At 38.0% G+C, this 25,365-nt stretch overlaps 5 protein-coding genes across 6 annotated transcripts; 4 read left to right on the top strand and 1 right to left on the bottom strand.

Moving 5' to 3' along the window:
* Positions 1-2,108: 2,108 nt before the first annotated feature.
* RB195_008341 (uncharacterized protein) lies at positions 2,109-4,872 on the top strand (the record flags this gene model as incomplete). Its single annotated transcript, XM_064194781.1, has 8 exons — positions 2,109-2,213; positions 2,365-2,430; positions 3,076-3,189; positions 3,508-3,585; positions 3,831-3,929; positions 4,007-4,133; positions 4,627-4,703; positions 4,765-4,872. 8 exons carry the CDS (start codon positions 2,109-2,111, stop codon positions 4,870-4,872), a joined length of 774 nt encoding a protein of 257 aa, XP_064045926.1.
* Positions 4,873-5,071: 199 nt separating this feature from the next.
* On the top strand, positions 5,072-6,401 carry RB195_008340 (uncharacterized protein; the record flags this gene model as incomplete). Its single annotated transcript, XM_064194780.1, has 2 exons — positions 5,072-5,179; positions 6,294-6,401. 2 exons carry the CDS (start codon positions 5,072-5,074, stop codon positions 6,399-6,401), a joined length of 216 nt encoding a protein of 71 aa, XP_064045925.1.
* Positions 6,402-6,601: 200 nt separating this feature from the next.
* Positions 6,602-12,655, bottom strand: RB195_008339 (uncharacterized protein; the record flags this gene model as incomplete). Of its 2 annotated transcripts, XM_064194778.1 has the most annotated exons (9): positions 6,602-6,745; positions 6,821-6,907; positions 8,125-8,268; positions 8,325-8,376; positions 8,437-8,583; positions 8,944-9,076; positions 9,139-9,282; positions 9,629-9,760; positions 12,553-12,655. In XM_064194778.1, 9 exons carry the CDS (start codon positions 12,653-12,655, stop codon positions 6,602-6,604), a joined length of 1,086 nt encoding a protein of 361 aa, XP_064045923.1. The 2 variants fall into 2 exon arrangements, with proteins under 2 accessions (XP_064045923.1, XP_064045924.1); XM_064194779.1 differs by lacking the exons at positions 9,629-9,760; positions 12,553-12,655 and having other exon boundaries at positions 9,139-9,163.
* A 4,829-nt stretch (positions 12,656-17,484) lies between these two features.
* On the top strand, positions 17,485-22,260 carry RB195_008338 (uncharacterized protein; the record flags this gene model as incomplete). The annotated part of the gene is made up of 17 exons (XM_064194777.1): positions 17,485-17,709; positions 18,358-18,474; positions 18,531-18,641; positions 18,702-18,841; positions 18,904-19,018; positions 19,113-19,243; positions 19,466-19,532; positions 19,655-19,812; positions 20,044-20,133; positions 20,246-20,393; positions 20,450-20,577; positions 20,691-20,778; positions 20,839-20,947; positions 21,018-21,085; positions 21,171-21,293; positions 21,967-22,074; positions 22,141-22,260. The coding sequence occupies 17 exons, from the start codon at positions 17,485-17,487 to the stop codon at positions 22,258-22,260; spliced, it is 2,046 nt and encodes a 681-aa protein (XP_064045922.1).
* Positions 22,261-22,707: 447 nt separating this feature from the next.
* RB195_008337 (uncharacterized protein) lies at positions 22,708-24,267 on the top strand (the record flags this gene model as incomplete). The annotated part of the gene is made up of 6 exons (XM_064194776.1): positions 22,708-22,794; positions 22,868-22,933; positions 23,015-23,179; positions 23,672-23,767; positions 23,835-23,937; positions 24,089-24,267. The coding sequence occupies 6 exons, from the start codon at positions 22,708-22,710 to the stop codon at positions 24,265-24,267; spliced, it is 696 nt and encodes a 231-aa protein (XP_064045921.1).
* Between the last annotated feature and the right edge of the window lie 1,098 nt (positions 24,268-25,365).

Genomic DNA, 25,365 nt, shown 5'->3' with positions numbered 1-25,365 from the left:
TGGATATTAAAATAAATAAATAAATAAACACCCACCTCGCTGGCACTTATGTTCACCCAAAAGACCGCGATGAGTATTCAATCGGCGAATGCGAATCAGTGAATCGCAACGATAGGTCGCGATCGGCCGTATGAAGAGAACACGTATGTTGCACCGTAGACATCACAGTGGATCAATAAATATCACTACAGGAGATATAGTCGGGTGAAAATGACATGAAGCAAATACTTTCATACTTCCGTCAATAAAAATAAGTTTTAAAGCTCAAGAAAAAAAAGCTGCGTGGATTTCGTGGTCGTTGTAAATAGATAATTATCACCAAGATGTAAATAATTCACCAATAGAAATAGAAAATACAAACAAATAAATAGACATTAAATAGACATAAATACACATCTTGCAATTCGTCCGTATAGAGAAATGAATCGATACGTATAGTAGGGTCAAGACGATATGAAGCACTGTGCAGTTACGTAAGCGGCTGCGCTCGGCTGCGTGCGGTTCAGCGTAACGGTCCGACTCGAGGTGGGACCATCACGAACTCCAACAATGAGCGGTGGTAGCAGAGGTCCCGACTCGATCCTAACCGCTACGCTGAACCACACGCAGCCGCTTACGTAACTGCACTGTGCTTCATGTCGTTTTGACCCTACTATAACTACTAATTCCGTATTGTACCCGTAAGTAATTAGGCACTGAATGTAGCGAGAGCGAGGAAGTCCGGACCTATTTAAATTTTGGTCAACTGCGGAGAATCCGGATAGGAACCTACACTCCCCAAAGCGTAGGGAACCAAGCGAATATACACGAAAATCGAAACAAAATCGACTAAATGTGGGTCCCAACCTACATACATATAACAATGAAAAAGCAGTACAGGTTAAAAATGCTTGAATCTTCGTGCCCTTTCCCAGCAATTCTTATTGGAGCGCACAAATATTGGCCAGAGCAAGCTATATCTCGAGAGTTTATTTGTTGACGCTTTTTCATTTCAGCGCATAAAGAGTTCTTCTTTTAGTAATGTTGTGTTTCAACAGAAATTTTGCATCAGCGGTTGTTACCATGTACAATAAAGATGTTTCACCTTTACAAAAATAGTCCCCAATTCCAAAATTTCCAATTTCTTCCCGTTTATTTTCATCACGTTGGAAATAATTCCTTTTCTTTTATTGATATGAAACTAATCACACAAGGATCAGAGACAGGTTCCATGACTTCGGTATTCTTTTACTACAAGGAAAAATGGCATTAGTCATCTTATTCACGTGAATTCTTCTCTGAATGCACTGTGCAGTCGGATATCCATCAATTTTAGATATTTATATCTAAAATATCATTTTTAAGTTTGGATCCGTGACTTTGGTACTCTTTTATTATCGGATATTTATCAAATTCTGTCGATAAAGGACATCGTCGATTCGTTGCGAAATGAGCACAAATGAATAGATAGTGGTTTCCTCGCTGAAAACCTAATAATCATATTTCTCATCGATTCGAAGGGGATGTGATTTTATTGCTTATCGATCGACGGGGAGCTACAGTTCCTTGGTTATCTCGCGGAAAAGGAATGAAGTTAAAAACTTTTCACGCTTGCTGAGTCATTCAGCCTGTGCCCTCTGGTGATTTCAGCCCCAAAGTCTTTGGTGAATATAATTTCCTCAAACTGAAGGAAATCGCTTATCCGAAGTTCTTAATAGAAAAAGAAGTAGGAATATCCCCTATGGATTTACGTTTTGTGTTTATTGATTGTTTTATCATTTACTTATTGATTTACCTTCTGACTCGTTTTTCGTGTGATTTATGTCTTGGAGATTATCTTATATGTTCTCTGTGAATAATGATGAATTTCCGGTCGTTACTCGGCTGCTCCCACACCGTCGAAAATATTTATCGTCGTAAGACGTCAATAATAAAATTTAGGGATTTGTGTTGTTTTAAATCGGCAGTTTTGTCTAATATTGCCTTGGGAACAGATTTTTCAAAGTGAATATTGCGAAAAAGTGCATTTGAATGCTGAGTTGTTTTATATATGATATATGAGTTATAATATAATATAACTCATGTATTATACGAGTTGTTTGTGTTTGTTCCAAATTCGGATTTCAGATATGTTGGCCCGCGGGCTAAGGTGTCTCTCGGCACGTTGGGCCCATTCGAACCTACAAAAACCTATTGATATCGCTACAACTTCTATTGCTCCAGGAAGTAAAGAGGTGCGCCGCTACAATTTTGAAATCTTTGCGAATTTTTGGGTGTTTCCCAGATTTTAAACATTGCAAATGACTTCAAACTTTTGCTATGGATTATTACATAACTTGTTCACAACTGAAAAGATGGTAAGAGTAATTAAGAACTTTGCTTTAGGCTTGGGAACGGCGTCTTGAACTAAGAAAACCAAAACTTCAACGAGACGAAGTCCTCTCTTCTAAGGTAAGCATTGAGTACCTAAGGTAAGTATTCTAGGTCAATTCTGTTAATTGGGACTACGGAAGGAACTGATATATACTAGAGTGAAAACGACATGAAGCACGGTGCAGTTGTGTAAGCGGTTGCGCTCGAAGCGGTGTGGTGGAGACAGGGTTTGAGTCGAGTTGGGACCCTCGCGAACTGCAGCAATGAATGCTGGTAGCGAAGGACCTCACTCGATCCTAACCGCTACGCTTCACCGCATCGCTTCGAGCACAGCCGCTTACGCAAGTGCGCTGTGTGGTTCAAGTCGTTTTGATCCCATTATACCTATTATACCGATTCATTTTTCTATACGGACGAATTGCAAGATCTGATGTCTCTTTACTACGGTTACGAAAGCCACGCAGCTTTTTTTCTTGAACCTGAAGGCTCATTTTTATTGATGGGAGTATTTACATTGTACTTTTAAAAAGTCAATGAACGCTAAAGTGAAGGCAGAAGTATTCATACAGCATTACAAAACTACGCAGCAGAGCGGCAAAATCAATGGTTACACTAAGCTTAAACAATTTCCCTGTGGTGATTTGCTTTGCGTTCAAAACACACGATTAGAACACCCAATTTATAGTATGGATAGTTTTTCAGATTGAATCAAAATTGTTTTAGGTGTACTACGCTCCTGAATGGGAGCTCGACAAGAAGCCTAATAAGGATGCTGAGTTCCCTGACCCTTTAAGAAATTACGGGATTACGCCGGAGAAGTGGGAATATTACAACAAGGTGCATTTCTACGCGGATATTCTTTCCTCGGATTCTTGCCTCTTCCTTTTTTGCGATGTTATCTATTTCTTTGTGCTTTTGTTCTTTGTTTCTAACTGGACGAGGTTTTCTGATGAGAATCATAAGATAAAGGGGCATGTTTTTTTTTTTTGCCTGTTATTCAATTTCCTGTAGTATTATTGAGTTACAGAAGTAATGCTCACGTTTTAACATGGAAATATTAAAGGAATTCTCTCTGAGTTAAAAAGATATTATACATGCTCGATAATATGGAGGTACCAATTTCTATCACTTTGTAACATCTGGTTCTGATTTCAGGTGGTATGGCCTCCCAACTACGTTGTTCCGGAAACAGGATTACCGAAACTCAGGGAGGTGTTTCACTGCCGAGAATCAGTAAGATTTTATCGATTGATCCCTTTCAACACATATCATTTTCATTTTTTACAGGGATCTACTAATGTATAATTTATCGCTTTTTGTATTTTGAAAACATGTAGTTGCAGAAAATTATTGTTTATCCTTTAATTGTTGTGTGATTACTTCTACATACATGAAGTATTAGAAAGTGCAACTATTAGGAAATAATGTGGATCTGTTCGAGAGAATAATCGCTCCCTGAACTTTATGTGGATATTTAGGTGCATTTCTCTCCGAAACGTATGTGGCAAGCGTGCCAACTCGTGTGGCGAACAAATGTCGACTATGCAATCACACAACTACAGTTCCAGCAATTAAAGGTGCCTGTTCATCATATTGTTCTCTTTTTAGGATGTCACTTATATTACGAAAACATTAGTTTCTTCCTCTTGTTTAGAGTTGCAAAATACTTGGTGAGGTGCTAGCGGAGGCCAAAGAACGAGCAGCAAACGAGTTTCACATAGAATTTCCTTCCGATATGTATGTGGCGGATGCTTTTCCTGTTCAGACGAATATTATTAAAGGTGAGGTGAACATGAACTTTATTTAGCATCGTGCGTTTCTTCCTCCAGTGAGTGTTTTCTTGTGGATTACATTCTGGGATTATTTTCATCTCCATCGATATTCGCACATTTTCACGGGTATTCCGTTCAATATTCTTTTAGTAATTGTTCATTGTTATTTCTTAACTGATCTACTCATTTACTTGTATTTCACTGAAAACTATCTGGACTTGTGAGTAGTACTGTTGCAGTTTCTCTCTTGTTTGTGTGCTGCTGATGCATTCAGAACGAATACTCGACTACTATTATTTTATTATTTCGTTAATTTGGTAAATAGATAGTTTACGATGGATAGTAAATATTTCCGGGGAAATTTTGGGAGATTTTCAAGTTTTCCGCTTCCCTTATGTTGTATTATTGTTTTTTTTGCCTAAAGCAAATTGTTCAATATTGAAGTCTCACTAATCCTTTCTAAGGAGCTCATGTGAAGTTGTCGACAACATGGATTTTTTAGGTACTCGACGTCACGCTCATGAAAATTGGTGCACCATTCGATATCGGTATATTCACATTTTTGTTCGACTTGAAGAGGTAAATCTCGTTCTTAGAAACATTTTATCGAATCCATTTCCATTTTATGAGGAAGTTCCAGGGCGCTCCACCGCCGTTCCGAACACGAGAGAAGCTGAAAAATGGATGGGAACATATGGAAGCTTATTATAGGTATCTTCGATCGCGCACCAAGAAATATAGCATATAATATAGGTTGTTTTGGAACCGTTAAATAGCGAATTTGTTTACTGTTGAATAGTTATTTAAATAAAGAGTACAATCGCTGTAACTTGTTCATTTCATCGAGTTTATTACTCACGGTATTTTTACTTCCATTTTCATTTTTCATTAGTTTTTTCTTTCTGTATTCTTCTATTAAACTGTTGTATTGTGTTACTTAAATTTAGATGGTAAACGTCAAAAAAGGCGTGTTAGTCACATGTGACCCCGCTATGCGGCAACTTTTGATGCATTTAGATGAGTCGAGGACGTTGGGAAGCAAGTTTATTGTGAAGGTATGTGGCGATATTTATTTCCCTCATATATTATTTCCTATATTATTTTCTTAGATTTCATACACCGTGAAGTGTGCCAAGACCGCAAAAGAAAATGGTAGCAGTTTACTTGGTTAAAGTAATATTATCTATCTAAGATTATTAAGTTCTATCGAAGAAAATGAGTACTGAAAGGGGCGAGAATGGCTAATTCTAGCACCAAATTACATCTCGCATATATAATGACCTTGTAATGAGAGTGCACAATGAAAACCCAGATATTTCTCATGTGTTACCACAAAAATGGTACCAGGAAGCTATTGAGGCGCAAAACACTAATAATAGTGGAGAAATTACATTATTACATTACTATACAGAAGAGATAAGACCTTACAGTTAATCAGAAACTGAGAGCGCAACTGCGGCTGTTTATTTCGGGGCTGAATTTGAAAGCTGTGTTTAATTATCCGTTACGATTCACGGGGGAGTAAATTTGTATGGATACTGGGCTTATACCCCTCAAATAGCCATTTGTTGCTTGAAATTTTTAGAAGCAGTAGTTATTTTATCTGTGACAGTCTGGTCACAACAACCTGAAGCGTAGTGCAGTCGTGCGAGCTTATGCGATCGAAATAGAGCTTTCGCTAGCTCCGAGCGGACTGAAGAGAGCAAAAGGTTCACAGCGCCACTTCGAGTCGCGCCGCGCTTCATGTCTTATGTAGTAATTCTATGGATTTTTAAATTGATTTGCTGTAAACATGGAATCCAGAACAATAACAAGTTAATAGAGTAAGCAGTGAGTGGATATTTGTGCTTAAATATTTCGAAAAATTCTAATTGGTTCAAAGCATGAATTGTTTTCAAGATTGATTTCCTTTTTTTTTGCAGCGAATTGAGTTATTTGCTTTCTGTTTTCTAATTTAGACCGTGAACTCATAATTTCATGTTTCATATCTATCCTGTAATCCGAAAGTCTGCCGCCTGCAATATTTTTACGAATTTTTTGATGTTTTGATCGAAACGTTACTGCTTATGCGCTATAAAAATTGATATATGCCCATTCTTTTCTGTTTTGGTCCCGTTTCAAAACAGATTTCGGAGCTTTTCGGGATTTTAAGTCATGCTTGACTTCTAGGAACTGGACGAGACTCATTTGTTCATCGACCGCGAGATTGTAAAGATTTTAGAGGAGAAACTGGATCACCTAATGGAACAAATGAATCCCGAACTTAGTGATAAATGAACTGCTAACTGCAATTGTTTGACTCTTGCGTCGTTTATAAACGTTTCCCGAATAGATCTCGTTTTCAATCAGAACACGTTATCCTTGATGTCCGCTTGATGTATTCGCTATTTCCATAACGGTGAAATATAAATGTTAAATACACATATTTCATTATAATAAATATACATTTTCGAAGAATACTCTATATGGCCTTATTGTTATCTTCTTGATGAATTTGCTTTAACCGTGGATACTTGGTTCACAAACACTGTTTGCTCAGAACAGTTCTTATCCTTGATAACATTTCGTAAACAATCCCGAAATTCCTGACCCGTAAGTATGTAGAGAGCGAATTTTGATACCTAGAGATATCATTAGTTAAATAAGTATAAAAGATAAACGCGATAAATAGGGAATGTAATTGAAATGATTCAAACCTGAAATACTGCAGAAGAATAGGTGACTACATAGTTTTGTTGAGATTTTGTAATGTCCAATTCTGCAAAGTTTTTGAGTATGTAGATCTGAAAATTATCGTGTAAGGTGTAGAAATTTATTTCAATAGGATGAAATTAAACGTTCACTTCAGTCCAGAATCGTTTGAGGCTTATGAATGCTTGTCTAGTCTACACAATCAGACCTGAGGTGGCTAGCCGATATGTGAAGTCAATAAGTCCTCCCAGACAAGTCCTGTTCCAGGTCATCGACTCAGAAAGAATGAAGAGCTTGGTTGGCACTAGGGGATTTCGAACCATCGATCGAAGCAAACACAGCACAATCTCTTACTGACTGCGCCACACCCGCCTTACATTCTACATATCTTATTTAATTATACATATTATAATGTTTATATCTATATGTTTACTTATTGTTTATGTTTATTTATATGTTTTATAATGTTGGGGCGGGTGTAGTGTGGCGGTTAAAGGTTCCGCTTCCTGCACAATCTATCGGAGGTTCGAATCCGCCCTAGTGCTCAACAGGCCTTTCATCCCTCCGGGCTCGATAAATTGGCTCTTCCAATTTATCGAGCCCGGAGGGATGAAAGGCTCGTCTGGGAGGATAAAAGCACTTACTTGATCGGCTAGCCACCGCAAGTCATTGTATAGGCCAGATGCACTTTCGTAAACCTCAAACGATTCTGAATTGAAGTGAACGTAGGGGCGCGTCTCAAGCGGATCGATTAACGCCAGACACTTAATCCTTCATTTTTATTTCAATGTTAATGATGACTCATTTTCGATTCATTGAATTTGACTATATGTGCAACGCTGACAGTTTGAGTTTTCGGCGGTCGCGTGCGTCGCGCTACTCCACTTTTCTGCACCTCCCTACCTGTGGGAGCCTCGATCGGATGGGCGATAGGACAGACTTCTCGATGTTCTTTTTCCCTTGTTTTTGATATTGTTGGTTCTTTTATTGCTGTTATTGTGCATAATTAGGGTAAATTCATAGTCGTAGTCGTAAAGATTGTAAAAGTAGCAAAATCCTTCTTCTATAGCATCACCGCCATCACCCAGTCGACCGACCATCCCCCATCGATTGGATATGGAGAGATCGAGGCAGGGTACCAGCTGACTTTTGTACGCTTTTGGCCAACATAGTACGTTTGGCAGATAATTGACTGAATATAATTAAAGGTAACTAAGTGGATACATTTACTTATGTGATTGTGTTATCCATCCTTACTTGTAGCACCAGGAAGTGGTTAATGGTTTTCATGGATTTGTACGCAACTTACAATGTTATTCGATGAGATAACGATGCACGATATGAAGCTGACCACAAGAATTGGCTTTATTGAGCTCATCTCTCTTGCGTTCGCCTGTTTTGTTATGCTTCTAGCGACAAGGAACGCGAACGCTGAGCCCAAAAATCCTCCAATCTGAAAAGCCAACTTACTCAAGTGACAGCATTCAGAAATGTGTACAATGTTCTCACTTGACATGACAGATTAAAGAATTGATGAAATTGTGCGAATTCCTCAACGACACTGAAATCAAGCCTATATTCTGTAATCTCAGATCAATCACCGCTGAACAGCATTTCATACCTTCCAGAAATCCCACAATACTTATCCTCTTGTACTGAAACCCTGGGATCGAAATATGATGTGAGGAACATGGTAATTAGGGAAAGTAAACAAATAAGTAAACAGGCGAAAGCAGCTGAGAAACGGGCTCTATTTGTGGCATAGCGTCTAAAAGTGGAAATTAGTGTTGGTAAGGATTCTATTAGTGAAATCCCTTGGATATTCTGTACACAATGAAAGGAAAAAAAACAGAATTAAGACAAATTGATGAAAATGAGTACGCGCAAGAATGAAATGAATCCATAAATTGCGGGAAAATGCACCCGTAGAAAAATAAGTCCATAAATTGCGGGAAAATGCACCCGTAGAAACTCGTACACGAATTTCTACGGATTTCATAAGGAACCAATCAAAGAATAACTATGATATCCGTTTGTTTCTTGAAAACGCGGATTTTCCATGATAATGATGTTCTTTCGGAAATCCGCACCATATTTCGAGGAATACCTCATTGGAACTGTAACCTACCGATAAATTACTGTGAATAGTACGGCGAAAACTTTCTCAGCGGCCATAATAAGCATCGTTAACGAGACAAGTTCAGTGCCATAGATTCGAAATACCATATAACCGCGGCTGGCACATCCCCACAACGAGGTTCCTGTGGGAATCGATCGATTTTGTATGTTTATTTATTTGTTTTTCGTTTTTTTTTACGTGTACCTCCCGTAAATGTGCCGGCGGCCATTTCAGAAATTCGTCTGATGCTAGGGTAGATCAAATAGGAACCGTCCAGGATGTCACCGATACTAACTAATGTGAAGAATATATATCGTCGACGCATTACAGCTCGGGAGTTCAGGAATACTGGAAATTGATTTAAAAAAATACCCGTTCGACAGGTAAAAGACTGGATGAATGAATGAATGAATGAATGAATGAGTAAATGAATGAACGAACTCTAATTCTAATTCTTCTTCTAATTTTCTAATCCTTCTTTCTAACCAACCTCATGAACGCACCATTCATATCCTACAGGCGTAGGTATCGTTACTTCTTCTTCAGAAGCTACTTGTAACACGAGCGGGTTAATAGGGGTGTAGGAAACCGGAGAATGAATGGATGAACGGATGAATGAATGAATGGATGAATGAATGAATAAATGAATGAATGAGCAAATGAATGAATAATCGAATAAGCAAGGAACTCTCACCAAGCAACATCAAATTGCTTAAAACGATAGCACATCCTACGTAGATACGAGTTTGCTCCTCAGAAAGCGTTGTCGGGTCCGAACGATCGATAAACTGAGATTGCATATAGGTGGATAGCGAATAGATGATCTCTGAAAATAGCACCGATGACTACGGTAAAGAATGTGATTTCCTCTGAGTGATGTGTCAATTGCAGTAAACGTTAATGCATTTGTTTATTGTTTACCGGCTGAAAGTGGCAGCAGCAAATGATAAGAAACACCAACGTAAAGAAAATTTTGGAAAAGTGAAAACGTGACGAGGGATAAATCATTTAATGAACAGTTTTTCTGTTGCATTATATATTCACTTATGGATCCTTTTTGTTGGTGGGAGAGCCAAGTACATTCGGACGAATTTTTGCGGATTACAATTCGGGGAAAAGGTGTTCACGAGTTCCTTCTTCACAATATTTTCTGTAGTTTTTTTTCAGATAGGTACGGGATCATTATTATTCGCAGGAAAACTTATTTTATTTTATTCTGTTGCTTCCCACCATCTATTGATTTACTTATAGTTATCCATTTCGGGATTTGAATTCATAAATGTGCTTCTTTTCTATTTATTAATACTATCCAGTGAAAAACGAACAGATATTATTCTTTTTATAGTTTTTCGTTGATAGTCGCACTACAGCTGACCATCCATCTTCGGAACACAAACAAAAAAGGATTTTAAAAAACCAGAAGAACAGCAAAAGCAGTGCGTATCACGAAACTTACGACGTTGAGATCTTTGTGGGAAAATATATAGTTTAGGATGTAGATTGTTAGTGTGAGCGTGGCCCCGTTCGATTTCCCTTAATTGTCCTGAAAAACGCCGTGGGAAATAACATTTGTTCCGACGAGATGTGTTAGAACGCAACACCTTTGCACATGTTCCGCTTCCTTCAGCACCCTATGCATTGTTTATACATGGACAGATTGCCAGGGGGACCCCACTGACTCCCGCTATCGCTCACTCATAGAAGCACGGTACCTGCGCAAGAGTGGTGCGTTCTAACGTATCTCGTAGGAACAAACGTCGTTTCCCACGCTGTTTTTCAGGATGATTGGGAAGGATTGAGTTGATCCATGCACATCTTCGTTATCTACACCCCAAACTCTCTTTTTGCCCACCCCAATGTCGTCATTTTCGATATGCGCTATTTTTGAACCGGAAAGAGAAAAATTGTTCTCAGTGAGAATCAGAAGATAAGTTGTGGATGTTTACATGTATGTCTGTAATGTAATTGAATTTAATTCCAACAGCAGCGATTGATACTAAAGTTACCTAGTAAGCAACGTTAATTGCAGCTGCTACATCCGATACCTGCGAATCGCTTGTGATCGTAAACAACCGGTTCATAGATGGTACTCTAGGAATAAGGGAAGCTATCGTATACGGTGGAGGTTTAGGAAGCACCGAAAATTTCATTCGAATGGGATGATGGGAATTCCGTGAAATGAAAATGTAAAATAAAAGAAATAAAATTCTTTCGTTCACTGCTAATTCTTCAAAATAAGCAACTATCGTACTTACTAAAAGTACGGATGATTTTTGTGGATGGAAAGATATGCGCTCTGTGGCGTATTTGGTGGACCATTGCCAAGTAGAAATTAGAAAACGTGTTGAAGTCCAACAGAGTATTACAAAGAGGAGCACAACAAAAAAAATATGGGAAAATTAAAGTATAACATATAAAATAAAAGATTAAAATATGTCCAACAAAACTGCTGTTTTTTTTCAGAATGAAAATTTATACTGTGAGCAAAGGGAGTTCATGTACGTCGTGCGGAAAAAATCCGTGAATTGCTGCAAGCGCGTCGCGGTTATCCTTGCAAACATATGTGCAATCGGCTGCCAACGTTCTGCTTTTCTCTCTGTTTTGGAGCTTGAGAACGGTGACTAACGCCACTCGCGAATCGATGGGACGATAATCGATGGCGCGATGGTGCCTATAAGCTCTCCAGACGTTGTTTTAGAGTGTTTTTTCTTTAATTTTCCATAACTGGAATCACTTCACAGCCGCTCACCCTTCAAGTTAAAAATCCATCGCGACCATCGTTTTATCGATTATCGCCCCATCGATCGGCTGCTGTGGGTGGGGGGGGGGAAGCGTACCAGTGCCCACCTCTGCGGGCGTAATAATAACACGACACGTCCAACGGCAACTCTGTGGGTATTATTATGGCTTATATATATATATATATATATATATATATATATATATATATATATTACTAGTTTAAATACTCAAATGTAACGAAAAAATCAGTGATCTTTGCCATAGAAGTTAATATTTTCTTGATAACCAAAAATCCTCAGGAAAGAAGAAAAGCTACTCCATTTCGCAGCCATATTTAATTGGAAACACCAACAACACGTCTCCAGGGGAGGAGATCTTGAGAAATCCTAAGTTTTTGTGTGTATGAATACCTCTACATGATTCTATGTAACTCCGGTGCGGTTACTGTATTGACGGTAGCCGGACGATAACGTAACAACATCAGCTGTATAACAAACGGGGAACACATTTTAAAAAAAAAGAACATCTGTTTGATCCAGGTGAATCAAAGGATCCATAACCGTTTCGATCCTCTTGGAGTTTTCCATGGAAGTAAATAAGAAAGAGACCGTTGCATCAAAAAACGTATACAGTATCCGCAAAGCAATTGCTTCTACGGGATATTTAGCGGTTTCATAGAGATGAGGCCACGTATTGCTGGAAGACCATTCGGAGGTGTATCAAAAGTGAACGGTCGAAAAATCAATAGATAAAAACCGATCAATACAGTAGAATTTATGTACTCTGCTTCCATTTGGCTTCTTTCTACTGTAGGTAAGCCAGCGCTATAATTTTCAAAAGTATTTTATGAGCGCCAAACGAAAAGGAGTACAGTACCCTCAATTGTATCCGTGGATGTGTTGCACTGACGTACTGTGGACGTAATCCATTTCTGATAAGCAGATGAAGCACATTTTTCAATTGCCGCCGATGTTCCCATGGATCTGAAGGAGTGAATCGATGAATGGATGGGTAGGGGAACGAATGGGCGGTTGAATGAACGAATGAATGAATGAATGAATGAATGGACGAATGAATGAATAAATGAACGGATCAATGAATAGATTAATAAATGAGTAAATGAGTGGACGCTGAAGCGCGTTTTTCACTTTTCGCCGATGTTCGCATTAATCTGAATGAGTGAATCGATGAATGGATAAATAGGTGAAGGAACGAATGAAAGAATAAGGGGTTGAATGAATGAATGAATGAATGAGTGAATAGATTAATAAGTGAGTAAATGAGTGGACAAATGAATAAATAAACAAATAAATAAAGAAAAAAAATCAGTCTGCCAACGTGCGATTAAATTAGGAAATGCTGCGATTTGTTCGCAGAGATACTGCTACTCGGAACACTGCGATGTGCCCTACCATTTCTTCTCCCAGTTCCCGAGATAAAACTCCTGGATCCTTTAGAAAGTCTTAAAAAGCTGCAGCAAAATGTATCATTATTAAGTCTCATCAGTTGAGAAAATAGAAAACAATTTATTATATTTTTTGAACCGATTTTGATTTATCATATTATATCAAAGTATTTTTTGGATTTAAAATTTTAGCTAGATGTAATTTTAAAATCAGATATTTAAGAAATAAAGGTTTTTTTTTCAATTTCAGAGCTGAACTATTAGAATCTCTACATGAATGTCTGATCGTAATTTCAAAGAAAACAAACATTAAGCTTTAAAAATTTTTGTTATCCAGGAAAAAAATGGATGAGGAGAAAATCATATTGTATTAGAAACGGTGGAATGAAAGGTGTTTTCAGGCGCAAGCTGCAAATAAATGGGAGAAATCTAATATGCTGTTCAATGATGACGATGGCGGCAATACATTCAACGTCTACGGGATGTTTATGGGAATAATTCTGAGAAAAATTCACTTAGTATTATAAAATGAGGGTGTATACGGTTGTAAGACTACGGTAAATAGCCGGTATCTATGAAGGAGAAGGCTGAGGATTTCAAAGTATTATAAATAAATATAAAATCTAAAAAAACTGTGAAAAACAGGAATTTCCCTCAAGAAAAAACTTCAAAACAGCATTACATGAAATATATTCATTTTATATTTATTCTTATATGTGAAAGTAATCCTGAAAGTCTCATTTTCCCCGGGTTCATCCAGCACTGACATCATCCATTGTTTCAAGAACATGAATGTAGTAAAATTAAATTTAGATTATAAATTAAATCAAAGTGATCGTAATTTTTCCCAAATAAAGGACTATTTTTAAAATTAAGATGATGAGTTACGATTCAATTGTTCTAATGAAGGTTTTTATTGGTGGGTTACGGTAGTTCACAAAAATAGTGTTATTCCTACATGTTTCTTTCTTTTTTTCTTCTTTTCTCTTTTTCTTTTTTTCTTTCTCTTCTAAACAAATCACGTACAGACGTCAAAGGACTTCCGAATTCCCAGTTTCAGACATTTCCACACCTACGCCTGCATACTAAGAACTAGTGAGAAAAAACTTGGTTTTTATTTCAGAACACCCCAAATTTAAGGGGAAAGAAGTTAATTTCTTGGATTTATTTATGAAGCTGTTTGTGTAGCAGATTTTGTAGTAGATTAAATTAGCAAATAATATTCCAGATGCTCAAATTCAGGGAAAAAAGTTATTTTTTTGATTGATCAATGAAATGGTGCGCATATTAGTGTTTATAGTAGTTTAAATTAGTAAATAAGGACAGATAAGGACAAGTTTTTATCCATACAACTCACACGGATCATATCTGGCGTACCTTCAAAATGTTTACTTGCGCTTCTAAACAGTGTATTTTTTTAGTTAGCAGTATGAAGGAAAAGTAATATACAAAGTAATAATAATAGTAATAGTAGTATAAAATAATAGCAATAACAAAAAATAGTTGATTTCTATGATAGAAACGGATCCAAAAATCGGCTTCAAATGATGTTGGTCTTCAATCGTTCAGTCATTTTGCACATCTTTCCCGAGTTCACTGAGTTCATTACCTTTTCATTATGTATCCAGAGAAAGTTCATCTGTGCGATTCGCGGATAAATTGCTTATATTATTCGGAAAAGCGCTACATTCTCCTTAAAAGACTTCCACACTTCACTCAATCACCGCAATCAACTCATACTCAACGAGCTCAAGTATGTAGTTACCGAGGACTACAACATCGCTGTAATCAGCGCAGAGATCTTTGAGAAGGAGAAGAAAATCCCGGAGATTTGCCTGGGGGATGGCTAACGGCATCACCCCACCACGAATCTGAGGTGGTACGGATTTCAGGTGAAGTATTCGTATACGGGAGATTATGGAGAGAGGGTGATTCCGTCCATTTCTTCCTAATTCCCGTAAAAGACGGTCCGGAAGACACGGCTTCGGGCGTTCCGGCGCGCTATTTTCTACAATGAGTTCGATTGGAGCTCGCCAGCCTTGTGCACGCGCCGCGTCTTCCGGGCCGTTTTTTACGGCAATTAGGAAGAAATGGACGGAATCACCCCCTCCCCCCTATCCATAATCTACGATCCCGTATACGAAAAACCAAATGGTTAAAAATGGTTTAAAAAAACAAGGAAGGTTCAAAGAAAAAAAGGGTAGGTGAAAAAAAGTACCAGAGACAACAAAAGGGTGAATTCCGTCATTGACTTCCCACGATCTACCGACTTGGCGCGGCGCCAACTATTCGTTCTTTGCTGTTCGGGCCCCCGCAACTATTCTTGTCACTTCCTTTCTTTTTTCTTTTGTTTTTTTTATGCGTAATTTTTTTTGAATAAACACGCAGCGGTCATTTCATTCTACTTCGTTTCTTCGTACTTCCTTTGGCTCGTACTAATTCAACGTGTAAATTTTCCTTTTCTTTTTCTTTGGAGGAAGGGGGTAAGGTATATTTGGTGGCACTCATTCGTGCTCTGGCTTTATTTCTGAAACTAAAGGAACTAAATCAGTCCGGGCCTCAAGATCTAAACATCATTTTTAAAGGATCTATGGCATGTAAGTTAAAGTTACTCAAAGAAAAAAGGAAGTTAGAGCCTTCAGAAATAAGAGCCCGGTTGAGTACCCACCTTTCCCCCTCCCAACTGCATTTTCCCCTTTTTCTGTTATTTATGTTAGTTGTTTGTTCACTTATTGCTTCATTTCTACTTCTGCACTATTTATTTGTCTTTTTCCTGCAAACACAGTAGGTTCCTTTTATTTCATTGAAGAGTGAATCAGGAAGAAAAGAAAAAAGAGGAGAGAAAAAAAAGGGAACTACCAAAACTAAGCGACGTTTTTTCCTACACCATCCTAAAATCAATTATTTATTTTCTTAACAGTAGTTTATATAAGTTGGATGTACAAATGTATACTTGCAGAGTTGCGATTCCGGATCCTCTCAGGACCACTTGCTCCTTGGACGACTCACACTTCAACTATGTGTATTTCTTATTGTAAATATATTATAGATAATAAATATATTTCTTCTTGTGCGTTATCCTAACGATAAGGATTGCATCGTAGGGATCCATTTTAAAGGATCAACTTTGTGAAATCCTGACATGCTCCATAACCACATAAAAAGAGAGTTTATTGGCAACCGTGGATCGATCCGAGGCGGATCAGAGCACTTTTTTGAACCCACTATCACGATGAGCGTGGAGAGGTACACGTTGGTCGTGCTCTATGCAATCAGTCATGTCATCGTCTCACCCCAGGCCATTATTCTCCAATTTTTCACCAACTGACCCACACCATTACATCGAATCGGCTGTTGTTTCCGAATCCTGGTGAATTGATGGTGTTTCATCCGTGATTGCACAAAAACGGACTCGATCGTGATGAGCACACAGGTGGAGGTTGAGTAGTTTTCTTGAATTCCGCGTATCCTGAACAAAGTCCTGGTGTGGTATAAGTCAGCAGTGCTCACCCTTTTTTTTCAGATTCTGTGTTTCAAATTTCTGAAGGAACATTTTTCCGCGTGTTCTCATCTGTACTGGGCTTCTTTTTTCTTGATGAAGTACACGTTGATTCTGCCCTATCAATCTCCCATGTCACCGTCCCAATCTAGGGTTCTCCAACTTTTCACCAACTAACCCGTATCAACATATGGATTTGGCTTTTTTTCCCCAATCCTGGTGAATTGATGATGTTTCACCCGTAATTGCAGAAAAACTGCATCCACCGTGAGCACATAGGTGGAAGTTGAGTGATGTCCGTGGACGAAAGTCTGGCGTAGTAAGTCCTCAATTTCTTATTCTTTAGCTAGTTGTTTTAGAGGAAAAGGAGCTGGAGGAGCTACCGCTGCAAAATTTTCGACAAATTTCGAGGAAAGGAATGGTTTCTTTGTTGTTCTTCTTTACTTGGGGAACAACTTACGATTTTCTGTGCTTTACACATAAAGATGAACAGCAAAGAAACCAAGTCGGTCGAAGAAGTTTCTCGAGAGTCCGGCAACAGTGTCCACCAATTCCATTTTCCTTGTTTCTTCTTTTAAATTGATATTCTCTCCTCACTCGGTGGCACCCTTATTTTCTAATGCACTTACTTTTTTCTTCTTAGTAACTTTAGTTTACATGTCATTGATCCTCTGAGACTAATGCTTAGGCCTTAGCGCCCCGATTGACTTGATTATTTACTCCGAGAAATAAGGGCGCCATTGCCCCCGCCCCCTCTCCAAATACAGTTCCCTTCTCTTCTATTGTAGTTGATTTTCTCTTCCGAGGATAACCGTATAAGTCTGTAATGGGACGCTGTTACGCTATTATTTACAGTTATTTATTCATACTTATTATCCACGAATGGTTTCCAGAACAGTCAGACATGTGGGCAACTCGGTATGCGTTGAATCGAGTCAGTTTTCGTACTACTCATCGGATAGCAGCAGCAGTTCTACGGCCATTAAGTGTGGCTCAGATAGGGACGACGCGTCATCCGTGCGTCACTGCGAACCGATTCTATTCCCTTCAGCCAGAACGTCATGAATTCCAAGCGGAAACTAAGAACCTCATGGATATCGTCGCGAAGTCCTTGTATTCAGACAGTGAGGCATGTTTTCGCAGTTGATCTGTGTGTTTAATTTGTTTTTTTATGACAAAATATTTCCGAGCATCTTTTTATAAAGAAAAAATAGGATAGATCTAGATGAGGCCACTTAACCGCTCCTTTATTTCTGGAATTAAATAACAAGGTCAGTCGGCGTCCGAGGGCCTAAGCATTGGTGTTTGAGAATCGATGACATGTAGGTTAAATCTACTAAGAGAAAATAGAAGATAGATCTTCCAGAAATAAGGGCGCTACTGAGTGTCTGCCCCCCCGCTATATTTTCATCGAAAAAATAGATCTGCGGAGGTATGGTCGGATCAAAACGGGAGGAAACTCGGCCGCTTACGCAATCGCACTGAGCTTCATATTCTGACTGTTTTGACTCGACTTTATTTCTGCTCCATATGAGATTTTTTCCGGAATGAGTTCTAAAAATTTGATGTGGACTTGCTGTATGATTTTCTTATATGCAACAGTTTCTAGAACTCGAGTACTTTATGAATTCTGTGTCACTTTTATTTCTTGAAAGTCACTTTTATTTCTTTGAAAGCTAATTTTTCGACGAGATACCATTACCAGTAAATGTATGCGAGTTACCATTACCAATAAAAATATGGAAAGGTTATTATTTGAATTCCGCTTCGTCTTCAGGTTTTTATCCGAGAACTGATTTCAAATGCGTCGGATGCATTGGAAAAAAGGCGATGTGTCGAGCTGATGGGTCAAATCGCCGAAGGACCAAGTGAGATTCGTGTCACAACTGATGAGGTCATTCAACATAGTTCTTTTTATCGTTTTTTTTTTGAAGCACCTATCTATTTAAGGGCCATAATACCATAACATTTGAAGATACTGGTGTTGGGATGGACAGGGAAGATTTGCTTGAATGTTTAGGAACTATCGCAAAGTCCGGTACAAAAGAATTCATGGAAAAGGTAGGGTTTTTTCCTCATCTCAAAAATAACGACAGGTTTTTTTCATTTGTTTTCATTTAGAATAAAGAGAATGCTGAGGCTGTGATTGGGCAATTTGGTGTTGGTTTTTATTCTGCTTTTATGGTTGCTGACTCTGTTGAGCTAACCACAAGAAAAGTGGGGTTGCCTGATGACAAAGGTTTGAGGTGGTCCTGGAAAGGGTTAGTTTGTTAAAGTGATCTTCTTGAGTTTCTTTTTCTTTTGGAATTCCTCCTGTTTTTAGGGATAACACTTATGAAGTGTCAGAAGAGAAAGGTTTACCGACTGGCACACGAATTGTTATTCATCTGAAAGCTGGAGATTCGGCAGTGTATTCTAAGAGTGAAAAAGTGAAGGAGGTGAATCACATACAATAAACATTTAAGTGCAACAATTCCCTTTCCTTTACCTCCTAATGTGTAGGAGTGTTTTTTTTTCTAAAATGTTTTTCAGGTAATTGATAAGTATTCTTATTTTGTTGCCGCACCGATTCTTCTAAATGGTGAACGTGTGAACAGTTTGAATGCTATATGGACCTTACAACCGAAAGATGTCACAAAAGAAATGCACGAAACCTTTTTCAAGTATGAATCTCACATTTCATATCTGCTCCTTCTAGCTACATAGATAATCAGTTCTCGCATTCCCCTGTGAGCCTTCTATTCACTTTAATAAGGATGGCTATTTCATTGTAGAAGTACTTTGGTTATTTTTGTTATATTATGATGATATATACTTATTGTATCTGATTTGACGGAGATATTCCTTTATTCATTGGAAGAGTTTCTTTTAAATCTTTTCTTTAGACAATTAGCCAAACAACAGAAGAAATCGGAAGCTTTCCAACGTCCATGTTACACTATACATTATAAGGTTCGATAGTTTTCAATTCTCTTTTTTTTATTTTTCTTTATCCATATGTGAGGAGACGTAACGATCTTCTATCTTACGAGTACACATTAGTGAATATTAGAAAGCTACGCTCGTTCCTTCAGACAGACACTCCAGTTTCTCTACGCTCCGTTCTATACATACCACAACATAGATTCTCACTACTCGAATATGCTACACAAGCACAAAACAGAGAGTGTGGCTTGTCTCTGTATGCTAGACGTGTACTTATCAAACCTAATGCCAGGGAACTCTTACCCAAGTTTGTTTTTTCAATAAGTTTTTCTTATTTTATTGTTGTTTAATGATTTAGATAACACCATATATAAATATAAAAATATATAAAATATATATATAAATATAAAAAATATCTCTAAACAAAAAGCCTTCAAGGTTTTTGTTGCATGTTAGAAAAGTTTTATTTCACATAGAGTTTGCGCAGCTTCATGTATTGATTTATACATTAACAGAGGAATTGTATTCTTTTTTTCAGCTATCTACACTTTATTATGGGTGTTGTTGACTCGGAAGATGTTCCGTTGAATCTCAGTCGTGAGATGCTCCAGAATAATCCAGTACTTAGGTTAGTATTGAAATCCCAGCAAAGCAGAACAATTGTTTTTTTTTTCCAGTGGTTTATGCTGCTTCAAAAGTTCTCTACCATGTGCCAATATATTTTAATTTTTTTTATTTAGGAAATTGCGTAAAATTCTCACCGATAAAGTGCTGAGCTTCCTCCAGAATGAAATGAAGAAAGATTTCGAAAAATACGAAGACTTCTATAAGCAGTACAGCATTTTCCTAAAGGAAGGCATCGTAACGGAGTTTGATCACTCAGAGAAAGTAGGTCACTGGAGTTTTTCTTTTCTTCTTTTCCCTTTCGAAATTCGCATTTAAAGGAGGAAATTGCGAAGCTCATGCTTTTCGAGTCATCCAATTTGAAGCCAGGTGTGTTGACAAATTTGACAGAGTACTGCAAACGGATGCAAGAAGATCAGAAGGAGATCTACTACATGTTCTCGCCAACGTGTGTTTTTTTTACTACACATCCTTTAAATATGAAATTCATTACTCTGTTCTATTTCTTTTCCTTCTTTGTAATCAGATATTCTTTTTCCTATTTATTCTCATGCGTTTCAGCCGGCATTTAGCTGAGTCATCACCTTATTATGAGCTAGTCAGATCGCAGAATAAGGAAGTGCTGTTTTTGTACGAACCTGCAGACGAGGTTCAAAGAATTTTACGCTCTTGCTCGCACCTAACTTAATAATCTGACGATTTTTTAAAGCTTGTTTTCCTTGCTCTGCAACAGTTCAACATGAAACCACTAGTTGGAGCTGAAAAATGGGCTGAGAGTGCTGCTGCGAAGGGAGAGGACAAGGACAAAACGGAAGGAAGTCAGTATTATCGCTTAGTTTTTGTGTTTTCTTTGTACTATTGCGATTGCGATTCACCATCATATTATAGGGCAATTCCGTGACATCGACAAGAAGGAATTGCTGGACTGGATTAAATCTACTCTTGGCTCGGTCAAAGTTCGTTTATTTTCATTATTTTATGGAAAAATTATAATTGTTAGTTATAATTACGGTCTTTTCCGTATTGTTGAGCTGAGTTCAGGTTTTTGATATTGCTGGGAATCACAGACCAAGTGAACATCCTGTCATGCTTACTATTAAGCATGAGATGGGTGCCGCCAGACACTTACTCCGCACTGGTGAAATTAAGGACATGGAGCATTTGGTAAATCTTTTTAATTTTGTTCTTATGTTTGATCTCTATTTCATTCTCATTCATTTGAGTGCAGCATATGCTAGAAATGGGGCACCTCCTCCCTTAAGTACTCTTAATTTTAGTGAAATCAAAGGACATCTTCGTTCGTGAATTTTTAGAATTTTTTTTTCGATTTATCACTTCCCAGCTCTTATAAGTAACACAACTATACAGTATGGAAGAGTCAAAAAGACATGGAGAACGGTGCAGTTGCGTAAGCGGCCCTGCTCGAAGCGGCGTAGTGGAAAAAGCTGTTGGAATCGAGGTGGGATCATCGCGAAAAGAATGGTGCAAAGGTCCTCCCTTGATCCTAACTGCAACCGCACTCCACCGCACCGCTTCCAGCGCAACCGCCTACGCAATTGCACCGTGCCTTAGGTCGTTTTTACCCGACTACAGGTGAGCTTATTTTTGGTTCATCGGTCGTTAAAACTGCTTTCGTCCAAAGTGTTTCTTTTATATTGATATCCAAGGTGGCGATGAATTCGTTAAGAATAAGAATGGAATTTTCGGGTGCGGTCATGCTATTCGAATCATATTAGGATTGCATCCAAGGGACCGCTGATCAATTCCTGGACTTGTAGTAGTTGTGAAGCTTAGCCCCTCGATTTCGTTCACCAGATTGTGTATAATTGGTGTTCAGGTGTTCCTACAGCCGTGCCTCCACGTTAACCTTTCACATCCGCTAATCAAGAGCTTATACAATATGAAGAGGACAGACCCGAAGACAGCAGAGATGCTCATTTCGCAGGTATACAAAGGCATTCTGATGCTATTAATGTACGAGTATCTAATAGCTGGTTTTTTCTTGTTACAGATCTACGACAACGCGCTGATCACATCCGGCCTAATCAAGGACACGAGTGGTATGGTACAACGACTAAATAAATTGTTAACACAGCTAGCCGGAAGCAAGAGCACAATTCTCACGCCTTGAACACGGTTCGCTCCTCAAGTTGTACCGATGTGGATTGTTTTCCTTTGTTATCTAGCTTATCATTGTTTCGCTGTTGTTTTTCTTTCATTTGTTATCGTTAGAGATTAGTTTGAAGTGTTCATTACGAAATACTAGTGTTTTTCTTACCGGTGAATATTTGTTGTTTATTAAAAAGGTCTCGATAGGTTTGACATTTATCGTTGTAACCAATCGTATTGCTTTGTACTAAAAAGTACTATGATTACTCCATGTTCTGGTTTATCAACTAGTTTTTTTGTGTTTTGAGTGAGATGCACTAATTTTAACACTTCCTCAAGATAAAGGATCTTCAATCGTCACAAGATTTGTGAAGTTTAAAAAAAAATTTTGATTGAATGATATGTGAAATCGACTCGTACTTACTCAGTGGATTTAATTAAGTTATTGGTTTAATTTAGAATTTTCCAGATGCAAAATTTAATAGATGTCTACACGGATATGCCGCCTGTTACACGGGCATATACAACAGCGTGTGTTTTGACAACGCTGGCTGTGGTATGCTTAACTTCTCAACGGGACATATTTTTCTTGCTTTCTTTCACTTCGTTAATCATACGGATTTTTTTAGCAACTTGATTTTATCACTCCTTTTCACTTATACTTCAACTGGGATTTGATAATAAAACGATATCAGGTAAATTCTAAGCTTAGCAAGGATTTAGTATTTGTGAGTATCAGAACCAGTGAGGGATGAGTACTATTCTTTCTATTTCAGTTTTGGCGACTCCTCACCTCCTTTTGTTTCTTCGGGTCATTTGGGTTCAGTTTTATGTTCAACATGATATTTACATATCGGTACTGTATGATGTTAGAAGAAGGATCATTTCGTGGAAGGCGAGCTGACTTCGTTTATATGTTTCTACTCGGAGGAGCTTTGATGGTGAGTGGCAGAAATTCTTTCAATGATGTGTAGGATGGAGATGGATCGGAGAGAATGTAGCTTGGGGAGGGGTGAGGCACTCAGTGGCACCCTTATTTCTGGAAGTAGATAACTAAATCAATCGGGAACCTAAGGCCTAAGTATTAGTCTTAGAGGACCTATGACATGGAAATCAAAGTTACTAAGAAGAAAAGAGTAAGTTAGAGCATTTAAAAAATAAGGGTGCCATTGAGTGCTCCCCCCTAAATACATTTTCCCTGATCGATTTCTTTTTAGTGCTAACTGATAATAAAGAGGGAATCTAACTAATTGCTTCATAATAGAGCTGTTGAGTTTTAATTTTGTAATTGGCAAAAGATAAGGAAAATTGACACAATCTTTAGTCTTTATGAGGATTTTCGTTTCATTTATTTGCCTCTTTGCTCTAATGGATTAACTTTTACAAAACTCTTTACAAACAGATTTTGAACAAGAAGATACTTCACTTTTCAGATTTTATGTGGTATATTCGTGCAAATGGTTTTTCTTGGTCAAGCGTTCACTATCATGCTTGTATACATTTGGAGTAGACGAAACCCTCATATCCAGGTCTGTTTATTCGTTTTTCATTCGTTATCCATTTCTACATGTATTGATGAATTATCCCTAGTTTTAGATGAATTTCTTCGGTGTGCTCTCTTTCACAGCCCCCTATTTGCCATGGGTTCTACTCCTTTTCTCGCTTTTATTGGGGAACAACGCAATAGTAGATTTCATGGGTACGTGAAATAAGTTTTAAAAAAGTTGATCTTACTTATGGAATTTTTATGAGAACTACATGTAAAATAGTCGAGCTCTCTCGGGCAGTCGTTTCTTTCGCTTATGAGAAATTCCTGCTAGTTGGTCCTTTGCACGGCTAATTGATTTAAGGTATTGCCTGCGGACATTTCTACTTCTTCCTTGAAGACGTTTTCCCGTATCAGCAACACGGAATGCGTTTGTTGGTGACTCCAGGATGGTTGAAGTGGTTGTGTGATGAGCCGCAAGCGGACCCTGTGCCTGAAGAAGAACGACCAGGCGGCTTCGGATGGGGTGTGGAAGATGAGTAAGACGGACGGCATATCAGTCAGTCACTTTGCACTTCCCGAGCAGTTTTGCTGTTTCTTCGCATAACTTGCCAAAGGCTATAGTCTATTTCTATGAAACACTCCATAAAATATCGCTAGAGGAAATTAATCATCTTTCAAGGTAAATGATGTTACCAATGATGTGATGTATTTTTTTTATTTAATAAGCTTCTTCCAAGTACGCATCCCACAATCCGTGATTCTATTTGTTAACGTAGAATATGTGAAGCGTTAGTTAAGCATATACGCTGAAAACTGTCACTGGGTAATCTGTTTGGAACCAACCATATTGTTTTCATTGAAATGTTGAGTAGACCTGTTAGATTTATTTTCATGCAATTATTATTATAACGGGGAGATGGAAGGTTGGTGTACAGGATATCCGTCGTCATCAAAATTATCTATGCGTCCTGTTGATTTTCAATTAATTATGAGTTGTATAATAACTTTTTTTCTCGAGTCGTTTGATTGGCTTTGTTGGTAGAGAGTGTGAAATACATATTTCTGGAAATTTTCATGTGGTCAAGACTGGACTGCAAGCAAAGTTCGTGAATTTGCGACAACGTCCTCTAAAACGGATACAAGCTACGTTAATAGCTACACATCTCCCTACAGGTACCTCTCAAGTTTTTGAAGAAGAGTGTTTGTTAAAAAAAAATGATAATTTCCTCTTTGAGCTTTTCTTAGCTGGCTTTTTAGCTCAGTTCTTCTTTCGTGTTATGTATTATATTCATTAAATTTCGTGAATTCCCTTAATTACAGTGACATAATGTGCACGGGAAATGAACAAAGGGTACCGGATGAAGTTTTTTTTTTTTTGATCAGGCGGATGAACTTAAATTTGCTGCTTAAATACTTAAGTATAAATGTAAACCTAAACTACCGCCTTAATTTGTGCTTCCTTCCGTCGTTTGAGGTTAACGTTTTGTTGTGGGAAATCGCTCAAACTTTCCTCTCTATTCATTACTTGCACCTGTAATAAAGTCGGGGTTATTTATCGATTTTTTATTGTGTTATTTATCGAACAGCCGTGGTTAATGATCTAATATGTGCAGACTGAAATATAAGCCCTTGACACTG

The sequence above is a fragment of the Necator americanus genome, chromosome III (assembly GCF_031761385.1).
Source record: "Necator americanus strain Aroian chromosome III, whole genome shotgun sequence".
NCBI classification, from domain to species: Eukaryota; Metazoa; Nematoda; class Chromadorea; order Rhabditida; family Ancylostomatidae; genus Necator; species Necator americanus.
This window is presented reverse-complemented; position numbering and strand designations above follow the sequence as displayed.